A 26,985-nucleotide genomic window follows, 5' to 3' on the forward strand; every position below is an offset into this window, starting at 1 on the left:
GATGCTTTTAACAGGACTTAGGTCAAGATTTTTTTCCCTTTGATATCTTTCAAATCTGCTATTAATATTTTGTTCTTAAAAGTTCATTAGGGCACCCTGTAGTCCGACAACTGTTGTTTCTGCATACTTCTAAGAATGGCATGTGTACAGTGTTTTGTAACAATTTTTAAAATCACAGTCATAATAGAATGTCTTACTTTATATCATGGCCTAGTACATGTCATGTATGTGACAACAGCCTCACTTGAAAAATACATTTTCCTTTCTGTTTAGTTTTAAAAAGAAAACTAAAAAAAGCTGTGATTACAATCCTCTGGTTAGGTTGCAAATGATAGTTTCAAAAGCATTTAATATGGAACAATTACTAGACTCATCATGTGGACTTTGCCACCAGTTACACTGTGTACTTTTGCAAGTCATATTCTTTCTTTGAATTGTTTCATTCATGTCAAGTGGTTTAATTTTCAGCTTTCATGTTTCAATCTATCACTAATGTATTTTCTTCTTCGGGACCCATAGATTGACATGAAACTTCCGAGTAATATTTTGAAATATTTAGCAATCACTATAATCCTAGCATCAATGAATTAGTACAGTTACTGATAAGAAATAAAGTACCTATAGGTTGCATATCTCTGTCATGTATTTTCAGTCTTTTACTTGAAGTAAACCTATCTTAAAATCCAAACTGCTTTTTTTTCTTTGTCACCTTAATGAATCATAGCTTAAGAATTATTTCAAAGTAGAACCATGTTGCTTTTGACTAATAGAGATCATTGGTTGCTATCTCTGACTGTCCAGACAAGTCTCATTTGTAGACTATGTATTCCATCTTTGGAGTTGTAAGATCTAAGAATGAGTATTATTAAACCAACAAACAATACAAATTGTTTTCCAGGGGAATCTTATGTATTAAAACCATTTATTGCAGTTTTATTCTCGTGTCATTTTATAGTTTGATAAAGGACAAAAAATTCTGGCATCAATGGCAAGAGAACCATATTCTACTTTCTGTTCCATCGTTAGACAGCAATATAAATATTGGGCAAGCTATTTGAACTCACTTATTTTCTTCTGTCTTTAGTATCAGATTGATTCTGTTTTAAAAACCATCCAGTTTGAATTATTTTCTGCAAATAATATGCCCTAATTGAAAAGAATTTTTCATTATAAATCTTAGGAAAGAATAAGTATGGAGAATATTTGTTGCTTGTGCCTATATAGTTCTGAATATTTTTAAATATTTTATTATATTTATTGTGTATGTCCACATATGCTTGCACAAACCTGCATATATGTGCCATGGCATACATGTGGAAGTCAGAAATAACTTGCCAGAGTCAGTTTCTGTCCTTTTACCATGTGGATCTAGAGGACTGAACTCTGGTTGTCCTGATTGATTAATAACAAACATTTTTATGTGCTGAGCAATGTCACTGGCCCTGGACTCCCATGCCCCATTTGTACATTTTTATTTTCTGGGGGCGATCAGAAGGCTCTGAGGGATGCTAAGTACCTGCATTAGAAAACATTTTGTTGGGGCTGGAGAGATGGCTCAGAGGTTAAGAGCACTGATTGTTCTTCCAGAGGTCCTGAGTCAATTCCCAGCAACCACATAGTGGCTCAAAACCATCTGTAATGAAATCTGGTGCCCTCTTCTGGCCTGCAGGCACATATGCAGACAGAACACTGTGAACAAAATAAATAAATAAATCTTTTTTTAAAAAGAAAGAAAACATTTTGTTATCTTCTTTAAATCATTTTAATATTAATTTAAAAATAGATTCCATACACAAAAGAAAATGTGATACATGTCTTTCTTAAACCTGCTCATGTCACACACATAGCATAATCTCCAATTCCATCTATTTTCCTGTGAGTGTGGTAATTTCATTCTTACAGCTGAGTAAAATTCATGTTCTGTAGGTGTAGTATGGTTTCTTTAAATTTCTTTTATCTAGGCTGGTTCCATGTATAAATAGTGCAGCAGTCAGTGTGAACATTACAGCCTGAAGATACAGAAGTTGTGCTTGTAGTTTTTGAGGAATCTCTATACTGATTTCCATAGTAGCCATACTGGTTTACATTGCCATCAGAAGTGTATAAGGGTTCCGCTTTTCCTATATCCTTACCAGCACTTTTTGTCTCTTGATTTCTTCATACTCATTCTGTCTGGGTTGAGAGACAGCAATTTCAAAGCAGTTTTAATTTTGCGTTTTCCTGATGTCTAAGGATGCCAAACAGTTTTTCAAGTATTTATTTGCTTCTTTTAAAATACTAGTTCCATTAGCCCATTTATTTGATGATTAGGAAGAAGAATTTAATATTTTTGGTTCTTTATATTATGTAGTAATCCCCTGTCTGAGGTCATTGGTAACAACTTTTCTTCTATTCTCTCAAAGGAATTACCTGAAGAATTCCTTGAAGGTAGTGGTGTCCAATAGAAATACAATGCAAATTATATATAATTTAAAAAGTCATTTTGATACATTAAAGTACGAAGAGTAAATGAAGTTAATTTTTCCCTTTAACCCCCAAAATATAAACATATAATCAATACAAAATTACAAAGATGTTTCACATTTTTTTATACCATCTATTTGAAATCTAGTGTATACCCTGCAATTGCTACCGCTTCCAACTCACATTGTAAAAAGTTTTTTTTTTGTATTAGATTGCATGGTCTTACAAGAAATGTGTATAGTTTAATCAGTGCACTATAAGAAATAACATTTTTGTGTGTCTTGTATTAAAGTTGTTCTGGAGTTACATAAGTACAAGTGATAGTTGTTTTAGCTATTACTTTATAATCAGACTGTATATTTTAAACTACAGGGTTGTGTTTAGGCTTTACTCTTAAAGAATTGTGTATAGACAATTAAGGTTTATTTAGTAGCTCTGACTGTAACTAGAGCTCATTTTTATTTAGGATCCATACTGTGGTACATTTCCAAATACATACTTAAAGTAACTACTAAGTACCATTATATTGCTTGCCCTGAGATGACGTGAAGCAAGAAGTTCTTGCCTCAGTTCCTTGGTGGCTCCTTAGTTAAGTGAAAATAAAACAAAATAATAACTCTTTGAGAACAAAGTTTGCTTTCCTCCAAAGGACCTGGGTACTACACCAAAAATACAAATTTTGTGTTTTAAATTCATCAGTTAGCCAGCAATGCAGGGAAGGCAAGATACAAAGTATTATACTACAAATGTCTACTAACTTTAAGTTACCTTTCTTTTGGTATTTATTTCCTGACAGTCAACCTATGATTATCTCTGTGTGTTCTGATAAAGTTGATCTTCATGTATGGAGAAAGAGGGAGGATCTTCTCTATTTTGCTATTTTCTGCTGCCACCAGTTCAAGTCCTCTACAAGAGCACAATGGACTCTTAAGCACTGAGGCATATATCTGGCCTAAGTAGCTATGTTTTTAAAGGCAGGCTTTGTTCACAATGAATAAGAAAAAAGTAATGGCATCTACAACTAATGTATATTGTTTATTAGACACCATTCTAATCAGTATCTCATTTATCTTCAAAATAACAATTGTATAGAAATTGTTAATATTCTTATTTCTAAGGAAGGTGAACTAAAAATGTTTTACAGCTTGCTTTGGTTAATGTTATAACTGACCCAGGCAACTTATCAGAGCCTAAATTCTACTTTGCCTTCCATGTTAGCCCTTACTGGATAACTTAGGAGTAGTTGACCTAACTCAGTCATAAAGCCAGACTTATCACTATAAAGAACTGAATCTTTAACGTTATCTATAGACATGAAACCTTTAAAATGATAAATAAAGACCCATTTTCTATAGAATTAATAGTTTGTTGATTTATTTTTCTTTTTGCCTTTTAGGTCATCAAGAAAATAATAACTTCTGTTCAGTTAATATAAATATTGGCCCAGGTGACTGTGAATGGTTTGTTGTTCCTGAAGGTTACTGGGGTGTTTTGAATGACTTCTGTGAAAAGTAGGTTTTCAAACTGAATTTTATTTAAACATAATTATTACAAAACAGTATTGTAAAGGACAACTTACCAAACTCGATAGCCTAATGTAGATATACACTCAGCTTTTAGTTACCATTTAGTGGAAAAATTTGTGTTAAATTGATTCCAAACCTATAACATTATGAGAAAACTTTTTTTTTTTTTTTTTTTTTTTTTGGTTTTTCGAGACAGGGTTTCTCTGTGGTTTTGGAGCCTGTCCTGGAACTAGCTCTTGTAGACCAGGCTGGTCTCGAACTCACAGAGATCCGCCTGCCTCTGCCTCCCGAGTGCTGGGATTAAAGGCGTGCGCCACCACCACCCGGCTATGAGAAAACTTTTAAAGGTATCATGAAACCACTCTGTGAAATATAGTAGTAGGCATGTATTTAGAGGTTAGAAATTTTGAGTTATTATTTTAATTTTTAAAATGATACATTCAAGTTCTTATTTACAAGGCATACGTTCTTAGAAAAAATTTTTCATAAATGTTTTCAGAAAGTGAAGGAAACTCTGTAAGTGAACGTGCTTATTGGGAATAACTCAAGCTTGAACATATTACTCTTTGCCATTTCGTGGTATAAATTCTTTTCAAAACTGGCATCTTTTTTTAAAAAGGCTTTTTATAAAACTTAACTGCTTCAGGTTTTGTTTCAAGAATATATATAGTGAATCTTTTCATTTCTTTAAGATACTAGAAATAGCCATCCTTTATGTGTTTTGTGTTAAGAAGTGTTTTGAACGTTTTTTAATTGATTTAAATTTAATATCTCTAGATATAGTTGTTTTCTTGTTTTCTAAAAGACACTCAATTATGTAAGCTTCTGATATTTTCATTTAGTAATAAAATTAGAAAATTACTATTAAATAAAAATTAAAAACATAAATTTGGATGCTCACCTTAATAGACCTGGATGGAGGTGGGTGGTCCTTGGACCTCCCACAGGGCAGAGAAACCTGCTTGCTCTTTGGGCTGAGGAGGAAGGAAGACTTGATTGGGGGAGGGGGAGGGAATGGGAGGTGGTGGCGGGGAAGAGGCAGAAATCTTTAATAATTAAATAAATTAATTAATTAAAAAAACATAAATCATTAACATGTGGTATTTTGCCCCTATTTCGGTTAAATGTGGAGGGAGGGGCTACTGAAAGTGTGTATTATGAAATTTGAAAACTAATTATAGACATATTCATTATGTTAACATGTAATTTCTAATTTTGCTTTAATAATCTTAGCTGTAAATACTTGGTATCATAATTGAAAATTTTTTTAAAAGCTCTAAATTTCTTTTTAAATTTAGAGAGATAATCACCATATATTGACTTCACTAACACATTTCATTCAGTACAAGAAAATTAGATGTAGAATTTTACAGATTCAAATGTATTTGTCGAAGTAACTTGCTCTACTTTATACCTTGTCTTGGTGATTAATTGGGGTTGCTTGCCTGATTTTAGTTAGAATGTTTTCTCCAGTTTTATGATGGTATCACAAGACTAAAATAGGGTTAAGATTTGTTTTAACAACTTTGCTTTATAGGGAACTGTAGTTGCTCAACCTTATCACACATTCCTTGTTTGTTTAGAGAACAAACATGAAAACACACAATTTAGGATGTATAGTATAGAGAAAAACTTAGAACTTGAAGAAGTCTGTTTTCTCTTTTACCTTTCAGGAATGACAAATCTTTACAGTATACAAGAGCATTATCCCATAGCTTATCCCCCCCCTTTCTCTTTTCAAAGCAAAACCCCTGAATCTAATCTCCTTTGTTTAGATTTTTTTCCTGACCATTATCCATAACAACTTGAAACCTACATGCTAAACAAAGACAAACAATCATAATCCATTTTTTTGAGAATGTAGGTGTATTTTTCTGGGCTACTTCCTGCTGACTGGGGGCACTGATAATCTCATGGGAACCCAAAGAAAATTTTTTTATTTTTATTATTTTTAGGCAAAAGGGGGGAGCTATAGTGATATTTTATTTATGCTTTATAAATAAAGCTTGCCTGAAGACTAGAAGGTAAAACAAAGCCACTAGAAGCTAGGCAGTGGTGTCATACACCTTTAATCCCATGATTTGGGAAACAGGCAGATGGATCTCTGTGAGTTCAAGGCCTTCCTGGACTACACAAGATCAATACAAAAAAAGATCCAGATGGTGGTGTCTCATGCCTTTAATCCCAGCACTAGAGAGAAATATATGCCAGGATGAAACTGGAACTTGTTCTCTTTCAGTCTGAGGATTTCTTAGAGGTAAGAGCTCTCTAGTGGCTTGACTGCTTACTTTGCTTTTCTGATCCTTAGGTTGAACCCCCATATCTGTGTCTTAGTTTTTATTATTCGTGCTTCATTAGCTGATCTTCTAAACCATATGGAAGTTGTCAAATTTTACCCCTTTTTCTCCTTATGAGTCAAAGTAGCAGTAGAGACCCTTTCTCAAACTGAGTGGAATTTCTAGTACTTATATATAGTGGTCTTATTTATATAAATAAATTCATCTCCATCTTCTGTCTTTTAGTGATTTCCAGGTACTGTAAGAGAAGGGTTCAGCAACTAAAAGTGGAGTGGGGACTTAGTAAAGTGATATTAGAAGTTAAAAATATGTGCTACTTCAAAGTAGCTACAGATTTTCACTTGAATCTTGAAGAAATAAATTCAAGCAAGTAATGCTATCTTTAGATAAGTCTTCCTGTACTTTACTATAATTAATTTTACTCTTTTCATGCATACAGCAGTTTTTATTACTCTATCATTTAAGTTTTATTGAAATTAATTAGCATTAAGAAACTTTTGACATTCTTTTATAAGGAATTTATTAGAGCCCTTGATCCATTTGCTCTGTTTTTCTTATTTCAGAAATAATTTAAATTTCTTAATGGGTTCTTGGTGGCCCAACCTTGAAGATCTTTATGAAGCAAATGTTCCAGTGTATAGGTTTATTCAGCGACCGGGAGATCTGGTCTGGATAAATGCAGGCACTGTTCATTGGGTTCAAGCTATTGGCTGGTGCAACAACATTGCTTGGAATGTTGGTCCACTTACAGGTATTTTAAAAGAATATGCTTGAAAAAAGATTTGACCTTTTAAAAAAGACTAATAAATGTATTTAGAAGGAAATGTCTCATTTTTATTATAAATTTTTATTATAAAAGTTAAATGTTAGTTAACTATTGAATCTAAAACCATAAATCCTTAGCAAATGAAAGGTCTATATAGTTATACATGGAAGATATACTTGTAATAATTTTTAGAGTCCTTGATTTTGCTTTCTAAAGGGGCCTCTTAAGGGAGGAAAAAAACTAAGTAAAAATACATTCTTTTAGATTTTTCTTTTTTCTCCTGTATTGGTTTATGAAATACAATTTGAATTATGACTATCTTTAGAGATTAAGAATGTGGCCTTTGGAGCCAGAAAGACCTGGATTTAGAGTAGGACTTGGCTTATGTGAGTTTGGGCAAATTACTTGATTTTTCCAGTCCTTGATTTCTTCATCTAGGGATGAAAATAAAATCAATAAGGAAATGCTAAGAATCAAATGAGATAATGGATAAGAAAAAAATTATCACAAAACATAAAAATTATTTTTGTAAGCTGGGCAGTGGTGGCACAAACCTTTAATCCCAGCTTGGTCTGTGGAGTGAGTTTCAGGACAGCCAGAGTTTACAGAGAAACTCTTGTCTCGAGGGGGGGAGGGAGAAATTAATGTTTTTTTTGTAGTGCTTTGAGATTTTCATGAGGTGATAATGGCTATCTTCACATCTTTTGATAGTTTAGTTTTTGTTTTTTAATTTTTTCCCCCAGCCTGCCAGTATAAGTTGGCAGTGGAACGGTACGAATGGAACAAATTGCAAAGTGTGAAGTCAATAGTACCCATGGTTCATCTTTCCTGGAATATGGCACGAAATATCAAGGTTTCAGATCCAAAGCTTTTTGAAATGATTAAGTAAGTGCTTTCTAAAATTGCTGTACTGAACTCTTGCGGGAGAGAGGGGTGTTAACTGTCAAATACTTTTTCCCTCTTAAAATTATGTCCACATTAAAACAAGATGATCCAGAAGTCTAGCAAAATATGAGAATATGCTTATTTACAAATACAGTTCCCTTCCAAATAGCCTGCTATGGTTTAAAAAGGAATAAAGTTATAAATTGTTCTACAGTAGAAGATTCACTTTTAATGCTTTCCTGCTCTTCTCAATATTAAATGTCTGCTTTTAGTCCCTGAAGGAAGAATATCACAGAATAATTGTTATAGAAAAGTTAATATAGGGAGTTGACTGAAATATCAGTTTTCCAGAGTTTTCATTTAATTATCTTATAATCATATTTTAGCTGTTTGTTCTTTGAATGTCCGTATAAATTCTTAGTGATTTACTTTGAATACTAGTAAATCATTGTCAGGTTCTACTTAGAAGTAATATTTTTGAACAGTTTTTGTTTTGTTTTTCTTTTTAAATAGTGTACATTCCACTATCAAAAGATAGGGAATTCTGGTCAAAAAAATATAAGAAGTGAGGATTGGGGTGATGGTTAAGTCAGTAAATTTCCTATTGTGTAACCATGAAGTTCTGCGTTCAAATCCTTAGAAGCCAACTCAGAAGCCTGTGTATGGCAGCTGGTGTCTCAGCACTTGCTGGCAGAGACTGCCAGAACTCTGAAGTTCTTTGGTCAGCCAGCCGAGCTGAATTGATGAACTCCATATTCATTGAGAGACCCTGTCCCAAAGTACAGGTGAAGAACCTTTTGAGAAAGACACCAGACATGAACATGCATGTGCATCAGCATCTACACAGATATATACATAAATATTCATACACAAAAGATAGATGGAAAATGATGGATTTAATTGAGTCCTTTCAAACCTAAATCCAAATTTTATGTGTAGGCAAGGTAACATGTCTGTGAACTTTCTTACAGCAATCTTTTATTATTTGTACTATTTTACCTCATTCTAAGACCAGGTAAAATATATATGAAGAGAAATAGGGGTGAAATCAAAGTATAGCATGTTCTTATAATGCTTTTATATATTGAACACTAGGCACCATATTCACCATATGATCATTACTGGGAGTTGTATTTAACCTGTTATGCCTCGGAACAGCTAATTTGCTTACAATAGCAAATTTATTGCTTGTTAATTGTTTGTGTAGTTTTGGTGGTAGAGTTATTGACCTTGTTGAAGTCACTCAGATTATTGAAAAGTAAAGAGATGATATAACTTAAGGATTTACTAATATTTGTTCTTTTTGATTTTGAGATATCACCCTGTATCTCAGACTGGCCTGGAACTATATGGTCCAGTATGCCCTCGAATTTTCAAGAATTCTATTTGCCTCACCCTCTTGAGTTCTTATGATTTATAGGCATGAACCACCACTGATGAGAAAGCATAATTGAAAAAAGCTGTTAAGTAATGTCTATGTAGATTGGGTAGTTCATCACATTACATTTTGACTTGATTAGGATTTTATAATTGGAATCAGGATTAAGGAATTAAGTTGTAATTTCTACATAACACAGTAGTCGTCTCTTTAACATTTATAACTTGTGATTATCTAGTAACTTTGAAAATTCTTGTCATCAGTTTAGATATTTTATAAATTAGTCTAAAATCTACCTGCTTTTTGTTTCCGTTCCCTAAATATAGTTCAACACCTGTTCAAGAACTGTTTCAGAACCAATTGTATACACTAAAGAACACGTAGTGGTATAAAGATGAATTTCCTGTTTTATAGGACAGAAGTTCTGTACTAGTATAGTCAGACTTTCTTTGGACTGCCAGCTCCCAAATAAGACACAGAGACTTATTAATTATGAAACCTTGAGCTTAGCTTAAGCTGTCACCAACTAGCTCTTATAACTTAAATTCTGCCACATGACTCATCATTACCTGTCCTCCGTACAGTAGGTCTGACCCCCTCACATGTCGCTGACAAATTCAGCCTCTCTTTCTTCCAGAGTTGCTCTCTTCCCAGAAGCCCTGCTTAGCCTTATTAAACCAATCAGAAGGTGCCTTAAGGCAAGTGAAGAAGGACAGACACAGTGATCAAATATCTTTCAACATTTTAGTATATTGGGAGAGATTACCAAGCAGGAGATCTGAGAGATGATATATTTATATGTATAAGATACAATTGAAAAATAATTTGGGTAGAGATGGTAAGAATGCTACTTTTACTAAAGGAAAAGTGGTAGGATTAGATCAGTGTAACAAAATGAAGTTTGTCCATGAACTTTTGGGACATGGTAAGAAGATCATATATTGGTTCTAAATATTGCTGCTTACCATCAGAGGATTTTAAGCAGGAGAGGAAGATGTTCAACTCCACTATAAGAAAATAGACATGATTGTTTCGTGGAGAGCAGAATCTAAAAGGCATGATTAGGTTTATCCTCTTGTCTTTTATTATTGTGAAGCCTTGAGCACATGTTCTCCATTTTACCTGGCACTACAAATGTCAAAATATCTTGCTCTTGATTGCATTCCTCGTCAAATTAAGAACTCTGCTCCCAGCTTGGTTGGATTGTCATATGTGATTAAGAAGGTTTTTTTTTTCCTTTTCTTTTTTTTTTTCTTCTGATTATACCACTTGAAATGCAAAACACAAGTACAAACCCCTCAGCCTTGCTTTAAGATTACTTTTTACACAGCTTGGTCTACAAGAGCTAGTTCCATGGTAGGCTCTAAAGCTGCAGAAAAACTCTGTCTCGAAAAGAAAGATAGATTACTTTTTACATACTGAGCGGTGGTGGCGCACACCTTTAATCCTAGTACTTGGGGGGCAGAGACAAGTGGATCTCTGTGAGTACAAGGACAGCCTGGTTTACAAGAGCTAGTTCCAGGACAGCTAGGGCTGTTACACAGAGAAGCTCTGTCTCGAAAAACCCAAAAGAAAAAGAATTACTTTTTACAATGCATTTAGTCATTGCTATAAAGTGAACTTTTTATTAAACATCTTGCTTTCATTCTTTCATTTAATGAATATTGATGACTGAATACAGGCTATAGGCTAATCACTGTGGATTTATGAATAGTTCAGTTAGTATACATAAGTGGATAGAATGCAAGAAATGAAATGATAAGTCCATTGGAGTCTTCCAGAGTCTAGAGAAGTCTTTTTGTTCTTTTAAGCTGTGCATTCTTCTGAGTTCAATCCCAAGTATTGCCAAAACATACTAAGAAGCTATGTGTTCTAGGGAGACATGTAGTTTGTATACATGTTGAAAATACAGACAGGATGAAAATGGCCCCTAGAGCCAACTGTTATATTCACTCTTCTGTTGCTGTGATAAAACACCAGGGCCATGGCAACTTATAAAAGAAATCATTTTACTTGGGACTCATGCTTCCAGAGGGTTCATCACCATCATGGTGGGGAGCATGGTGGCAGGCAGGCAGGTAGGTGCTAGATTAATAACTGAGAGCTCATGACCACTTTTCTTTTTTTGAGACAGGGTTTCTCTGTAGCTTTGGAACCTATCCTGGAACTAACTCTTGTAGACCAGGGTTGCCTCAAACTCAGAGTTCCACCTGCCTCTGCCTCCTGAGTGCTGGGATTAAAGACTTATGCCACCCACCGCCCAGATAATTACTGAGAGCTCATATCTCCATTCACAAGCCCAAGGCAATAAACTAACTGGGAATGGTGTGGGCTTTTGAAACCTCAAAAACCAACCCCACTTACCAGTGATATACAAAGCCAGCCACACCTAGTCTTTCCCAGTTCTAATTGGTGGGACACACACACAAATATATGAGCCATTGTCATTTAAATACACAAACTTAATACCACATCCACGGCACTATCAAAAATGTAGGGTGTTCTAGCCGTAAATGAACCATGGGAAAGAGCTTCTAAGCTAGGAGATGATTCAGAAAGGATTTTACCAAAGACATACAACAGTATTCAGTCCAAATGTGTAGGAGAATTCAGAATTTTTGGATTTAAAAAGGCAATAGAAATTTTATTTTCTTAGCAAGGTCTATCACATTGTCCTAGAATAAAACACATTACTATTTTTGTAGTAAAACATATGCTAGTCATTGTGATGTGCTAAATGAAATCTGTACGTAATTCCAGGTCAAGTTTTAACACCAAATGAGCTTATGAAAAATGAGGATATTAATAATATGCCATTATAGACTTGTATTTGCTTTTTAAATCGAGCAATCTAATTATTCATGAGCTTCCCTTTCAGAATAAAAGTTAACACAGACAACGACATGTAGTTCTCACATTAGCAAAAAAAATTAACTCAAAAGTGACATATATAATTACTACCCAATGCTCAGCAATAATTTACATTGTTAATAGAAACAGCCACTAAAAAATACCTTTCAGAAAGAAGATATTCCTTTCCCTTTGTTTGCTTTTTTACCCTTAAATTTGTTGCTTTTATTTTTTTAACTGAAAAAAAAAATTTTTCGTGTAATAAATTCTGAACATGCTTTTCCCTTCCACCAGCTCCTCCACCCCTCCATCTGCCCAATTCCATGCCCTTTCTCTCTCAAAAAAAACAAAGGAAACACACCCTGCAAACAGAAACCAAAATATGTAGGCACAAACCTAGTAACACAGAAAATGTGCAAGCAAAGCAATATAACACAAAGTCTGCGAAAATACCATTGAGTTTGTTTTATATTGCCCATCTAATGCTGGGCATGGTGACTACCCTGAAGTGTAATTAATATACCCAGTGAGACTTCATTGGGGAAAACTTAATTTTTCCTTTGCCAAATGGGTATCAATTGTAGATAGTTTTTTGATTAGGGGTGGGAACCTGTGTCCACTTCTCCCTCTCAGTGCTGGTACCATGTTTGTCTTGAACCTGTCTGTGTGCTGCCAGAGTCTCTGAGTTCATATGTGCATCAGCCAGTCCTGTTGTATCTGGAAAGCATTGTTTCCATGGAGTCATCCATCCTCTGTGACAATTACAGTCTTTCCCTGAGCCCTGAGAGGAGGAATTTGATAAACACATCCCATTTGGAACTGAGTATACCAAAATCTCTCATTTTCTACACATTATTGAGACTACATCTTGATGGTTTGTTCCTGTTATGAGTATAAAGTGTCCTCCTCCATCTCCTCTGACTGATTGTAGTTTGAAGTCTATTTTGTTAGATATTAGGATAACTACATCTGCTTGTTTCTTAGGTCTATTTTGGTTGGAAAACCTTTTCCCAACCCTTTACTCTTGAGGTAGTGTCTGTCTTTGAGGTTGAGGTGTTGAGGTGTGTTTCATGATGGATCCTATTTTCATATCCATGTTAGCCTGTTTTTATAGGTGAATTTGAGTGCATTGATATTAAGAGATTAACAACCAGTGATTTTTAATTCCTTTTATTTTTCGATGATAGTGTGTGTGTGTGTTTTCCTTCTTTGGGTTTTGTTGGTGTGGGGTTATCTATTGCCTGCGTTTTTATGGGTACAGTTAGCTTCCTTGGGTTGGAGTTTTCCTTTTAGTACTTTCTGCAGCGCTGGATTTGTGAATAGGTGTTGTAATAAGAGAGGCAGGACTGCGTCCCCAGCACTTGGCCGCCCACATGGCTTGCTTATACCCCGAAATAATTACACGGAAACTGTATTCTTTTAAACACTGCCTGGCCCATTAGTTCCGGCCTCTTATTGGCTAGCTCTTACATATTGATCTAACCCATTTCTAATATTCTGTGTAGTACCATGAGCTGGCTTACCAGGAAAGATCTTAACCTGCGTCTGTCTGGAGTGGGCGAATCATGGCGACTCCTGACTCGGCTTCTTTCTCCCAGCATTCTGTCTGTTTACTCCGCCTACCTAATTTTCTGTCCTATCAAAGGGGCCAAGGCAGTTTCTTTATTACTTAACCAATGAAACAACAGATAGAAAGATGACCCACCTCCATCAAATAGGTATTGTTTAAATCTGTTTTTTCATGGAATATCTTGTTTACTCCGTCTATGGTGATTGAAAGATTTTCTTTTTTATATGGTTTCTTAGTGTATGCAGCACATCTGTCTAGGACCTTCTGGCTTTCAGAATTTCCCTTGAGAAGTCGGGTGTAATTCTGAAAAGTTTTCCTTAATGTTACTTGGCCTTTTTCCTTTGGAAATCTTAATATTCTTTTGTTCTATATGTTTAATGTTTTGATTATTATATGGCAAGGGGACTTTTTTTCCCCTTTGGTCTAGTCTATTTGGTGTTCTGTAAGCTTCTTGTACCTTCATAGGCATATCATCTTTATGTTGGGAAGGTTTTCTTCTATGATTTAGGTGAATATATTTTCTGTGCCTTTGAGTTGTACTTGTCCTTCTTCCCTCTTCTCCTTAGATTTGGTCTTTTCATGGTATCCCAGCTTTCCTGGGTATTTTAAGAATTTGTTGAATTTATCATTTCTTTGACCATTGAATCTATTTCCTCTATTGTGTCTTCAAGTCCTGAGATTCTCTCTTCCATCTCCTGTATTCTGTTTTGTATAATTGCATCTGTAGTTCCTGATATTTTAATCCAGATTTTCCATTACCAGAAATCCTTTGGTTTGTGTTTTCTTCATTGCCTCTATGTCAATGTTCAAGTCTTGAAGTGTTTGAACTGTTTGCTTGATCTATTTGTTTATATTTTTCTGGCTTTCTTTGAGAGATTTATTGATTTCTTCCAATTTTTTTGTTTGTCTTTTCTTCCATCTCTTTAAGGGAATTTTTCATTTCTCCTTTAAGGGTCTCTATCATCTTCATAAAGTTTATGAAAGAAAAGTTTATAAAGAAAATTTGTAATTTTCTTTTTCTTCTGGGTTAGGAAGTTCAGGTCTTCTGTTGTAGGACTACTAGGTTTTTGTGTTGCCATATTGCTCTTTAGGTTGTATTTGTATTTGGCTCCTCTCCATCTCTTTCTCCAGTTGATGCTGGTAGTGTCTTTGCCTACTGATCCAATCTTTGCAGTCAATGTCTGTGTCTCAGGGATCCTTTCTTGGACTGATCTTCACAGTTGCTCTCTGTATCATAGGGAACTCCTCTTGGTGCATTTGTGCAGTCACTGTTTCAGGGAGCCACTGAGGTGTCTGGGGATGGATGGGTTTGGAGGTAGAGTGGGAATTGTAGATTTTGGAGTCCAATTTAGAGGTATTGGAGTAGCCTTCCTTCAGGAGCCTTGCCAGTTGACTGTCTAGTACAGCTGAGGTGGGTAAGGGAAGGGCCAGGGGTTTTTCCCTGGGTCCTAAGGCCTAGAGATGGCTTTGTCCAGCTGAGGTCTAGTCACTCACCTCTTGGTCTGCTCTTTGCATCCCAGAGCAAGCTGCTGAGGTCGCAGGGCATCTTGTCTATACTTCTTTAAATAGGTCAACATTCCTCATGATTTTGTTTTTCCTTTCACATTTTCAAGTTCAAATTTGGTCTTGATGGGTTTTGCAGGTCCATAAAGTCTTTTATCTGAGTATGTCATTTAACACATCTCTTGTTTCTACAGCCTAGTTATTTTACTGAAATCCACTCATTCTGTTTCAATCTTCCACATAAATGATTCCAAAGAATATTATCTTGATTACTTGACTCATTTCATAAAGCAGTGAACTTGACTCGAAATGATCACACCAAGCACCTCATATGAAATTTTTATTGGGAAGTCCATAAACAATATTCTGTTGATTTCATTGAACGATTGAAGTGAGCAGAACCTCTTTTTGCTCATACCCCATATACTGCAAATGAACTTGGTTTCTTCTTGCTTAGATCAGGCTTAGGTAAGCCTTCATAGGTTTTAACTTCTGTAGTAGTTGCAGAGTATAGAGTATGGCTGGCTTTAGGTAGCACAGAACTTGAGTTCTTATGACTTAAAGTTTTAAATTAAGCAGTCAGGAGAGTGAATGGTTCTGCTGACTTGGAAGTATCAATCTGAAATATACATTTGTACCTTTTGGGCAGCTGAACAGTAATTACTTCTCAGGGGATAGCTACCATGGGTTTCTGAACTCTTACTGATTTTTTTGAAGTACAATAGTATCCTCACAAAGAAATAAATTAAAGAAATCTTTAAAGTTAAAGCTCCTTATTTCATCTTTTATTTCATTCAACTATGACAGTTTTCCAAGGAATATGAGTATAAACCAGGACTTGTATAGCTTCCAAGGCTTTGGACTCAGTCCTTCACTTTTAAAGGATAAGACTTATATGTAACACATTGCTACCTACCCTAAACTTATTTATTCCTTGCTCTCCAACTTCCAGTTTGAAAATTTGTAACCTACTTATCATATGTATTTAGCAGTTCCCACAGACTAATACATGAGTATATACTTTGTGCTTGAGCTACATGAAAAAGTAATTTGTAGGCATCATTATATCACCATCATATACTTCATTCTCATAAGAATATAGAAAAGCTATGTATGCATGGGACCATTTACCATATCTAAGAAATATGAAATTTACTAGTATAAGTTGATACATGCACTGTCCACATATAGATCACCCCCTAAAATTGTTTTTAGTTTCAATGCTAAATAAAATGAGATATTTGCACTGGTTCTTAGTTGCCTGACCACAGGAATCATTTGATTCTCTACTTAAAATTTTGTTTTTACCCAGTCAGAACTCTGCTAAAAGAACTGTGGGGAGAATCTCTTTCATAAGAACCCAAAGAAGCTTAGGACCAGGCAAGCAAGAAACACCACAGACTAGATAAGATTGTTTTTCAAGACTAGAATGTTTTGGGGGTTTTTAAACTTTTTTCTTTATTTATATTGCAGTTTGTGATTAGTACTGAGTTTTTAATATAGAAATTGAGATGACTTTTAAGTGTTAACTTCTCTGATTCCTGTTTTACAGATGAGATGGTCTACAATTGTTCAGTCATAACTGAACAGAATTTCAGTCCATAGTTAGCATATATTACAGTATGATAATCCTGTTGGTCTTCTAATATGTTACTGGGGTTTTAATATATAGTTATTTTTGTGGGGTTTTGTTTTTTCCTTTTTTTTGTCACATGATTAGCATATTTGTTTTTATGCTTGTTTTTTGTCCAGAAAGTAAAATTTTTTAAACTGCTCGTTTTATCATTGACTTAGTGAGACCTTGAATTTCAGCCATGTGCTTGATTTAAATGAAATTCTTAGATGACTTAGTCATACTCAGATACCCACTGTTGTCAAAGGGTAAACAATCCTGACCTGATGGTTAGGTAGTATGAGAGCTTTGAAGGTGTTAGCCTGCTTTTTGTTGCTGATTAAGTTAAGAGAGACCTGCCTTGGCCAGTCACCTCTAGGTATACTTAAAATTTCGTAATAGCAGATTGTATTCTTAAAAGAATTGTAAAGTGCAATGTCAGATTAATCCCTGTTTCTTCTGTAACTTAGAAACTTAGTAAAGATGCCCCCAACATGTCATAATAATTCTGTATTTTCTTAGCATCTATATACTATTATGAATAGGTTCATTCCTTATTACTCTCTTGAAGGCGTAAGGCCCAAGTGGGCTGGTATCTTAGTCTATTGGCTGAAGGAGCAGAAGCAGCTCCCGCAGCACTCTCTTGCTGCTAAAACCTCACCTGAAAATTAAAATTTTATAAGAAAAATTGTTTGAAATTATTGTGTTGAAAAATTGTTCTTTCAGCAGCCCCCCAACACACACTATTACCTCATTGCCTTCCTTCTTTGCACAAGATGCCTTTCCCCATCTTCCTGCCTCAAATCTAAACTGATATATTCTAATTAAGAAATTTCAGCTGCAGAATAGAAAATCTCCTTTCATTTGAAAAGTCTCTCTTCCCCCTTTTAGTCTCCGTGATATCCTGAATATCTTGGTTTAGTATGTCAGTTTATGAATATAGTGTTTTTATTTTCATTCTCTTATGAAGTTGTCTCTCAAATTTCACTCTCTTTTCAAATCAGTTTTGACTGGGCTAGAGTCTACTGTGTAGTTTTTCATCAAACAGTTAAAAAGCAGGTCTTGAGTGTTAAAGAATTGTCTTTCTCTAGCTGCTAAAATAACTTTATACCCTGTTCCTAAAATGTACTTACACAAAAAATAGCATATTTTATCTTAGACAATTTTGTTATCTTTTTTTGTTACTGATTTACTCTTTAATTCTTAGTAAAATGAAATTTTAATTGCTACCAGGTAATGAGAATGTTGATGTTGTGACTTCTAGATTCATTGTCCTTGCATCTCTTGATTTGCAGTTAAATCACATCTTTTTTAAAAAACTTGTTCATTCTTTGTCTCTCTAAATTCTCTATTTCAACTGCTGAACACAGAATTTTAATGTTAAAAAATAATAAAAGGAAGGAAAAAGTGTAGTTATACATTTTCAGAAAACTAAGGTTTCTAAGATTATTATAACAGAAAATAAAAATTACAGAGTATTTGCAGAAGGCTATTCCTGGCATCCGCTAACTGTAGCTAAATTACCAAAGTAGTTAATAACATTGAAAATGAAGGCTCATTTTATGAGTAAAGACTGAAACAATAATCTGTAGATCCAAGGCTCTGTTTTTCAGGGCGCGTGGTGGTGGTGGGGGAGATTTGAGGGAGTGAGAATAGGGCATGGAAAGTACCCCCCAAAAGAAGAAATACTAAAGTGTAAGATGGAGATGCTTTAGGCTTCCTGCTTTTCAAACCCCAAATTCAACTAGTCTAGTGACTTGTCTTTCTTTCATACAAATTTACTTGTACGGAGGCCCCAAGTTTCATCTTGTACAAATACAAAGATAATTGTATTTGTAATACAGATAGTTGGCATAAGGCAAGTGAATTACCAGATACATTTCCCCGCCTGATTATTTTTATTCATTTTTGTTTGTATTATTTTTGTTTGCCTTTATAGGAGCATAGTTGAATTTACAAATCTTTCTTATATATCTGCAGTTTGGCATTGTTTTTTTTTTTTTTCTTAAAGAAGGAAAACGGTATTTTGAAGCTTTGATTTAAAAAAAAAACTTGAATAAGAGCTGTGCCTTAGTCCTTAGTGAGTGAGCTATGGGACGTGGAAGAGGGAAGACAGTAACAGGAGCTAAAAGTTTTTAGCTGCTACTTTGTCTGGTACCCTAAATATAAACACATATGCTGCTTACTTTGACAACTGCTTTTAGGTTTGACGTTTAGCCACAGCTTAAATCATGTTTTTAAATAAGTTGTTAAACATTAAAAAATCCAAGAAACCAAAAACGGTGAATTTCTTGGAATATGATCCTTAAAGACAGCCTGCAACCCTAAAGTTAACAGTATTATGTGTTTTGTAAGTTTATAGCTAAATAACCTTTTCTAGTCATATCCCCTAGGAATTAATATCTATGAGTCCTGGAAATAGCAATACTTTACGCTGTTAACTTATGATGAAAGTAAGATGAAGGTAAATATACTATTACTTATATCTTGAATTTTAATTGTTTGACAGGCAAGTATTTATTGAACACCTACTGTATATGGCAGCCAGACAGTGAGTAGAAAAACCTTGCTTTCAGGATGATACTTAGTTGATGAACCTTTTCTCTATGGTACTTTCAAATTGCTTTAGAAATTAGTCTAGTTCAGCCTCTGTGTTCAAAGGAAAAATCTGATTGCTAAGATTTACAGGAGAGCAAAAATATAACAGTTCCAAGTAAACTTGAAAAATTAGTAAAAATTGTGAGAACTAGAAGAGGTACAAATTACAAGAAAAGTTTGTTCCATTGTGTTACTGTAACTGGATTCTACTGTTACCTTAAGTTAAAACGAAGAAATTCATGTCTGTTTTTCTTCTACCATAGTTAAACCAATTTTGTACCTTGTAGTTAGCAAATTTATAAATTATTCTCTATTCACGGACTCTTAAGTTATGCAAACAGCTACACAGATGATGCTGTTAATGAGTATTTAGGTGGTATGAATAGAGATGATGTGTCATCCTGCCTGCCTAGAATCATAGCTGTTCATATCTGGAGTTCAGACCCCTAACTTTATGGATGTGATGCTTAGAGAGGTTAATTAGTTCGCCAGCTAAGGACCAAAGTAAGAACTTATTTAAATAAAGATTCAGTTTTTATATATTAAGGCCTTTATGTTGTCATGTTTGAATACCAATTAATCTCAACTATAAATGACAGAATATTGTCATCCTTAGGGCTGCTGTACATTTGCCCTATTTTTTTTTTTAATCTGATATCTGAAAAATTAACATGCTAGCCCATATCTAGTGTCTTAGCACTTGGAAGGCAGAGATGGATTGCCTCAAACTTGAGGCTGCTCAAATGCATAGTGAGTTATAGGCTATCTTCAGCTATCAGGTAGATCTCAAAAATATCTGGCAAGGGGAAGCAGAAGATGAACAACAAAAGGAAAATAGGCATTAGGACTAAGACTCTTGGCATTATTTCTAATTGGTATATCTCTTAGGTGAAAAATATGCAATATTTAGCTACTAGTAATGAGTAAATTTTCCCTTAGGTATTGTCTTCTGAGAACTTTGAAGCAATGTCAGACATTGAGGGAAGCTCTAATTGCTGCAGGAAAAGAGATCATATGGCATGGACGGACAAAAGAAGAACCAGCTCATTATTGTAGCATTTGTGAGGTAAGTTATAGTTCTTGCCCACAATTGTTTATGAAAAGTTTCTTTTGTTTTTTAATCAAGTTTTTAGTAATACATTTTACTGTGATTAGCATTGTGTTCAATTTTTATATTTTCTCATCAAATATTAATGTTTAATGGTATAATATCATGTGTTAGTATTAGTTAACCTTAAAAAGTATCTACTATAGAGTCATTTGGAAAGTTATGAGATTTTAGATTGGGAACAACCTTGATGTACACAGATGTCAATAAGCTGGATTGAGTTTAGTATAGCTCAGTGTGCTTTGGTCTTTAGTTCTCTGGTGGAATTCACAATTCACTTGTCAATCTTCTGTGGCTAAAGATTGCGAAAGTAACAACAATAAAGTGGTACCTGGTCTAAAGCAACTTAAAATCTTTCGGAGGAAGATAAATTACAATCAACTAATAGTACTGCATATCAGACTATAATGAATGTGAAGGTGGGCTTAGTAGAACAATGCAGAGAGAGAAATAATGGATGTAGTTTTTCTTTTTCCAGTATTGGCAATAAGAGCTCACAGAAACAAACAAGAAATCCATAGCTTTTAGTCCTCTTTTAAAGGATGAATATGATTTCAACAGGCTCTACAAACTCTAGTGAGAATACAGATTGACTGTAATGGGTACCATGATTGGGGAAATGGAATGGCTTTAGAAGAGGGTAGGTAGTCTATTGTGGTTACAATACTGACAGTACAGATTCTTCTCATAAATCTAGGTGACATGCAGCTTTCGGTGCATTTTGAATGCTGTCAGGTAATGTGATATTTATTCCAGAGTCAGTGAATCCACCAGAAACTTTTGAGAAGTCAACAAAGTTAGATGTCTGTTTCAGAAAAAGAAATGGTTGGAGAGGACAGAGAAAACGGAACATATTATAGTAATCTTGTAAGAGAAGATCCCTTTGCCACATATACTATACTAGACTAGAATATGGCAATGGGTTGTTAAAATGGAACAAAACTTTAAAATAAACAGTGGTTCTCAACTTTCCTAATGCTGCAACCCTTCAATAAGTTCCTCATGTTGTCGTGACCCCCAACCATAAAGTTATTTTGTTGCTAATTCATAATTTTGCTACTGTTATGAATCTTAAGTATTTTTGGAGCTAGAAGTTTGCCAAAGGGGTTATGTCCCATAGATTGAGAACAACTGATCAAGAAGATGAAATCCACAAGCTAACTTATTAAAAGGTAGAAATGAGGGACAAGTTAAAGAATGCATACAAATTCTCCAGCTCCACTGCTTAGGTTCATGTTGTTGCCCATTAATGATAATGGGAAATATGATAAACTCTGGATTTTGAGTTAGCTCATTTTCATTAATAGTTTTCTATTCTTGAGGAAATTTAAGGATAAGTCACAGATGGCGATACTGATGATCTATATTCTAAACCTTGAAAATTACTGATTCTGGTGTTGACTTTAATTTTAAATGATTAAATTCATTAGATATTTTAATGGTATGTAACCTGATCAGAGTAAGTTAATGAGAAAATAGATGTGTTTTATACCTCACAAAATTGAACACATGAGCTTCTCAGTATGTGAGAATGATTCCTACATTACAGTGTTACTCTAAGACAAATATATATTATATCTAATATGTTTCTAAAACTTATGAGTACTAGTTTTACCATAAGGCTTATAACACTATTTACTGTTACTTGCCAGTTTCCTAATCTGTAAAATAATCAGATTATAATCCTTCATACTACAGGTGTGTTCTGAGGATTGAGTAAGCACTAGGCACTGTGACATGCTCTGGCAATGCAAATATGAATACAGTCTTTGTATTTAAAGAGTTCAGTCTATGGAAAAAGGCATGTATTTATATGTGGTCCCCTGTGATGAATTTTGTCATGGAGACGTAGGAAGGAAAATAGTCAAAGGATCACTATTTTAAACTGGCATTTATGAAATTTTTAAATTAAGTTTTAACAGATTTTTATACATTCATTTCAGTCCCTCCCCCAAATACGACTGCTGTCATGTTTTGGGATTTGGTAAACATTTTCAGTCTCATCTTAACCCACTCCTCCATGTTTTAGACTCTCTATAGTTCTGTTAAAGTAGAAGTCCATGATTACATAGAAACGTACTATAAATATCACCATCTATCTCTGTTGACCGCAGTTTTTATTTGTGTAAAACAGGTGGAGGTTTTTGATTTGCTTTTTGTCACTAATGAGAGTAATTCTCGAAAGACTTACATAGTGCATTGCCAAGATTGTGCACGAAAAACAAGTGGAAATCTGGAAAATTTTGTGGTGCTAGAACAGTACAAAATGGAGGACCTGATGCAAGTCTATGACCAATTTACATTAGTAAGTGAAATCAACATGTGAGTACATTAGCTGGGTTGAGAGGCAGTAGTGTATGTTCTGCCACCTGATAAATGGGAGGTAATGAATGAAATATGTAGATTTTCCTTTGGTTCAAGATACTGCATGAGGGTGTGTGTGTGTGTGTATGTGTGTATTGGTCCCACCACCATCTCCTCTAAGTATTCCTGTAAAATTGACGTATATCGTATCATTTCAACTTGGTTGATAGAATGCTTGTTTACATAGTTAGTGCCCACAAAAAGAATCAGAGAGTATACTTTGAAATATACTTCTCCTTTTCGGGCTAATTGAAATTGTTTAGAATTGTGTATTAGCAGATGTTTTAATTCCGTGGGAGTATTTGAATAGTGCTTGCTTCCTGGTGTGTGGTATAACCTTATGAAATTCAACTATACTCACAAAGTTTTTTATTGCAAGCAGCAGGTGCTTATGGGAAACATTTCACTCAAAGCAGATCTGAATAGAACTGTAGACATAATTTATGAATTTTTCTTTTCTTCCAATACTTTCCACATATGTAATCAAAAACTAACTGAAGTTCCTGATATTTTCATTTGGATGGTCTTCAAGATTGCTTCAGGAAAAAAGAAAATCATTTGAAATTTACCGAAAAAAAAAAAATATTACCTGTGTAAGATAGATCGCAGAAGGCTGTCACTAGTAAAATTGTAGTTAATTTGTTTAAATTGTTTTTTAAAGTCCTGTCAAAGAAAGCAATATGTAAAAAGTGGTAAACTAATTTTCTAAGAGCTTTTGGAGGCACAGTGAAATAAGGATGGTCTTAGATTCTTAGAAAAAGTGTCCCGGTGGGAAAGATCACAAGGGAAGTTGTTCTGTTACACTGTGTAGCAAGACTGTCGAACAGAAAATGTCTTCTAATCTCATAAACCAACTATATATTTGTAGCTGTAAACAAAGAAACACAACTAATGATGAGTATACCAAAATAGTCTACCTTGCTTTTATTTCCAGGCTCCTCCATTACCATCCGCCTCATCTTGATATTGTTCCATGGACATTAAACATGAGACCTTTTCTGCTATTCAGGAAGTAACCCAGTTCTGCACCACTAGTTTTTGTAGCTATCTCGTAAGGCTGCTGGCTGAAAACTGTGTCTATGCAACCTTCCAAGTGTGGAGTGTCAACCAACTGGACGGGGGAGAGTACTGCTCATACGCCGGGACTCTCAAAAAAACTAAATAGCTGAACTTCAGAAAAAAATAGTAATTCCCATATTTTGTATATATCTGACAAAACTGGCAACATCATACAGACTACTGACTTGAAGACAACCTCTTTTATATTTCTCTATTTCTGGGCTGATGAATTTGTTTTCATCTATATTTTCCCTTTCAGAATTTTCCTTGAAAAAAAAATATGCTACTAGCCTAGCTGGTCGTTTCTTTGTAAGGTAGTTAGTAGTTTTAAGTCTTTCTTTGGTCCACTTTTTTTTTCTTTTTAATGTGGAAAGTTAAGTAAGAAACTTTTTTACTACTTTTATGTTTTTCTGTCTTGTTTTGAAACCATGATGGTTATACTTTTGGTTCCTAAATAAAACATTAAAAAAAAAAATTAACAGCCAAGTCACAAAGATAATGGATTGCACATAGACTAAGAAATAAACTTCAGTTTTGTGATTTTTGTTTCTAATCTTGATGTAAATTTACACTATTTATAAATATTTATTGCTTGAAAATATTTGTGGATGGAATGCTGTTATTTTTTTCCAGATTTACCTGCCATTGAAATTTTAAGGAGTTCTGTAATTTGAAGCACTACTCCAATTACATTTTCTATGTGTAAATAAAACTGCTTAGCATTGTACAGAAACTTTTATTAAAATTGTTTAATGTTTAAAGAGTTTTCTATTGTTTGAGTTTTAAAAAGAATTTATGTACAGTGCCCAATTTTTGTTCACTTTTCAAATCTGATTATATATATTTTATATATACTTATGTCTGTATATATAATATATATAGAAATCTAGATATATATGTATAAAGATTTAGAACTTAAATTTTTCTTGTTTTAAGTTTCACATCTATGATAGATTTTTGAGGTGTCTACTGTAAAGTTGCTTACAAAAAGTATGATTATTTTTACAGAAATATATATGGTATGTATCTTCAAGACCTAAAATGTCAGACTGGTTTATTGTTAAATTGCAACTACTGCAGTTACAAATAAAAAAAAAAAAATTCTGCCAAAATGTAGTATAATACAAAACAAATAGTGATTGAACGTAAAACTTTAAAGGGCATTTTAATACAGGCTTGCCAAATCCTGTACATTACTCCGCATTTTATATGGGGAAACATTCCAGGATGAAGTGCCCTGTTTTAGAATGCAAATAAATTAAAAGGCTTATTTTTTTAATGTTAGACAATTTTGAAATCTTACGTCTTCCTGTATGCATGACAGTGGGGTGGATGGCTACAAATTCCTTATTACCAGTAGAATATATTAGGCTATATAACATTCAAAAATTACTATTAATTAATGCTAGTATTTTGTTTTATAATAATAATAATAATGGTGCCTTGGATTTGCACCTCAGTTTTCTGAAGTACTTGGAACACATTTCCATTTTATAATATAATTTTAAACAATTTTCCACAAAATTAGGGAAGAAACAAAGAATCCTTTAAGTAAATGGTGAGTGGGGTGGTTGGTTGGCTGATTTATATAATTTAACAGTCCTATCTCTTAACATGTTATTCTGAATGCATTATCTTTTCAGTTTTTGGAGTGTATCTTCTTAGCAATTTAAGGACTGAAAGCTTAGAGATGTTTTATTCAGTTGGTTACTAACGTGATAAGCTGATTGTTTATTGGCATTCATTTCTTTTTTTGTTTTGTTTTTTTTTGTTTTTGTTTGTTTTTCGAGACAGGGTTTCTCTGTGGTTTTGGAGCCTGTCCTGGAACTAACTCTTGTAGACCAGGCTGGTCTCGAACTCACAGAGATCCGCCTGCCTCTGCCTCCCAAGTGATGGGATTAAAGGCGTGCACCACCACCGCCCAGCCGTTGGCATTCATTTCTTAAATCTTCATGAAGGAATAATTCCCAAGCCATTTATCAGAGTATTAATCAGTATGTTTAACCACAAATAGTTTAAATGGTTGCTTTATGAAAACCATCTATCCGGGAAGTCCTCCAGAGTGAAATAAACTAAATGTTTTGTGAACAAAAAAATTGTAAGCTAACCTTAAAGGCTAAAACATCCAACTGTTCTTACTCAGTTTTCATTTTTCTTACTGGCATATCTTCTGTGTGATTTTGTTAAGATTAATCTATTGTCAAGATGAGTATGTTGTCTTGCATTTACGTAGGAGAGATTTTATGTAACACACATTTAAATAAATATATCAAGATTAATACTTGCTAGGAACTTAGTCTTTCAATGAGTAGAAAAGATTGAAAGTAGAAAACAAATCAGTATTCTCAAATAGATGAGTGAAGTTCTTTGTAAGCAGCTTTGCGTCAATTAACACAGCCTTTTATGCTTTGCATTTTTCAGGTTTTAGAAGCTAGGATAGTTTGGGGTTTTTTTAATTGCTTTTATAGGTAAATCCATTAAGTCACACACTATACTGATGGCTTCATAATGAAATGCATCACTGCACATACACTGTTCAGAAAAAGAAACTTACCACATAATGCAATACAAAACAGACATTGATTCAAAGTGGCAACAAAATTTTCTTCTTATTGGCACTAATTAAAAAGTAATTAACCTTAATGAACATAAATATAGCAATTCAGTTTACTTAACCTGTTATTTAGGTTAAATCAAAAGTTCTATGTCGCAGTCCCCCTCGGCCAGCAAAAAGGACGCACGACACACCGGAGCTCTTCTTGCTAAGCAGTTTTATTCAGGACCTTTTGACAATGCGTTCTCTCTCTCCCTCTCTCTCACTCTTACCCTCACCCTCTCTCTTTTCCCCTCTCCCTGGGCAAACCTCTCCCAGCCCTTAAGTAGGCATGGGCAACCAACCCCGGATTGCCAGGTGGGCACTGCCCATAGGTCCACGCATATGCAAGCAGCTGACAATCATTGCGTGATAATAGCATAAGTCAGGCCTAGTTGATATTAGGAGTTGAT

General features: G+C 34.3%; 1 protein-coding gene across 10 annotated transcripts in view; it reads left to right on the plus strand.

Moving 5' to 3' along the window:
- The window catches only part of Kdm6a (lysine demethylase 6A), a 145,450-nt gene extending 119,185 nt beyond the window's left edge, over positions 1-26,265 (plus strand). For 8 of the 10 annotated variants that reach the window (XM_057759296.1, XM_057759299.1, XM_057759291.1 and 5 more), the window contains 6 exons: positions 3,860-3,974; positions 6,850-7,037; positions 7,796-7,937; positions 20,388-20,514; positions 22,691-22,861; positions 23,855-26,265. In XM_057759296.1, the coding sequence (XP_057615279.1) occupies positions 3,860-3,974; positions 6,850-7,037; positions 7,796-7,937; positions 20,388-20,514; positions 22,691-22,861; positions 23,855-23,884 (773 nt within the window). In that variant the 3' untranslated portion in view covers positions 23,885-26,265. Of the gene's footprint in view, positions 1-3,859; positions 3,975-6,849; positions 7,038-7,795; positions 7,938-20,387; positions 20,515-22,690; positions 22,879-23,854 lie in introns of all 10 variants that reach the window. The other 2 variants (XM_057759297.1, XM_057759300.1) reach the window with 1 other exon arrangement.
- The last annotated feature ends 720 nt before the right edge of the window (positions 26,266-26,985 follow it).

This window comes from Chionomys nivalis, chromosome X, assembly GCF_950005125.1.
Source record: "Chionomys nivalis chromosome X, mChiNiv1.1, whole genome shotgun sequence".
Taxonomy (NCBI): Eukaryota; Metazoa; Chordata; class Mammalia; order Rodentia; family Cricetidae; genus Chionomys; species Chionomys nivalis.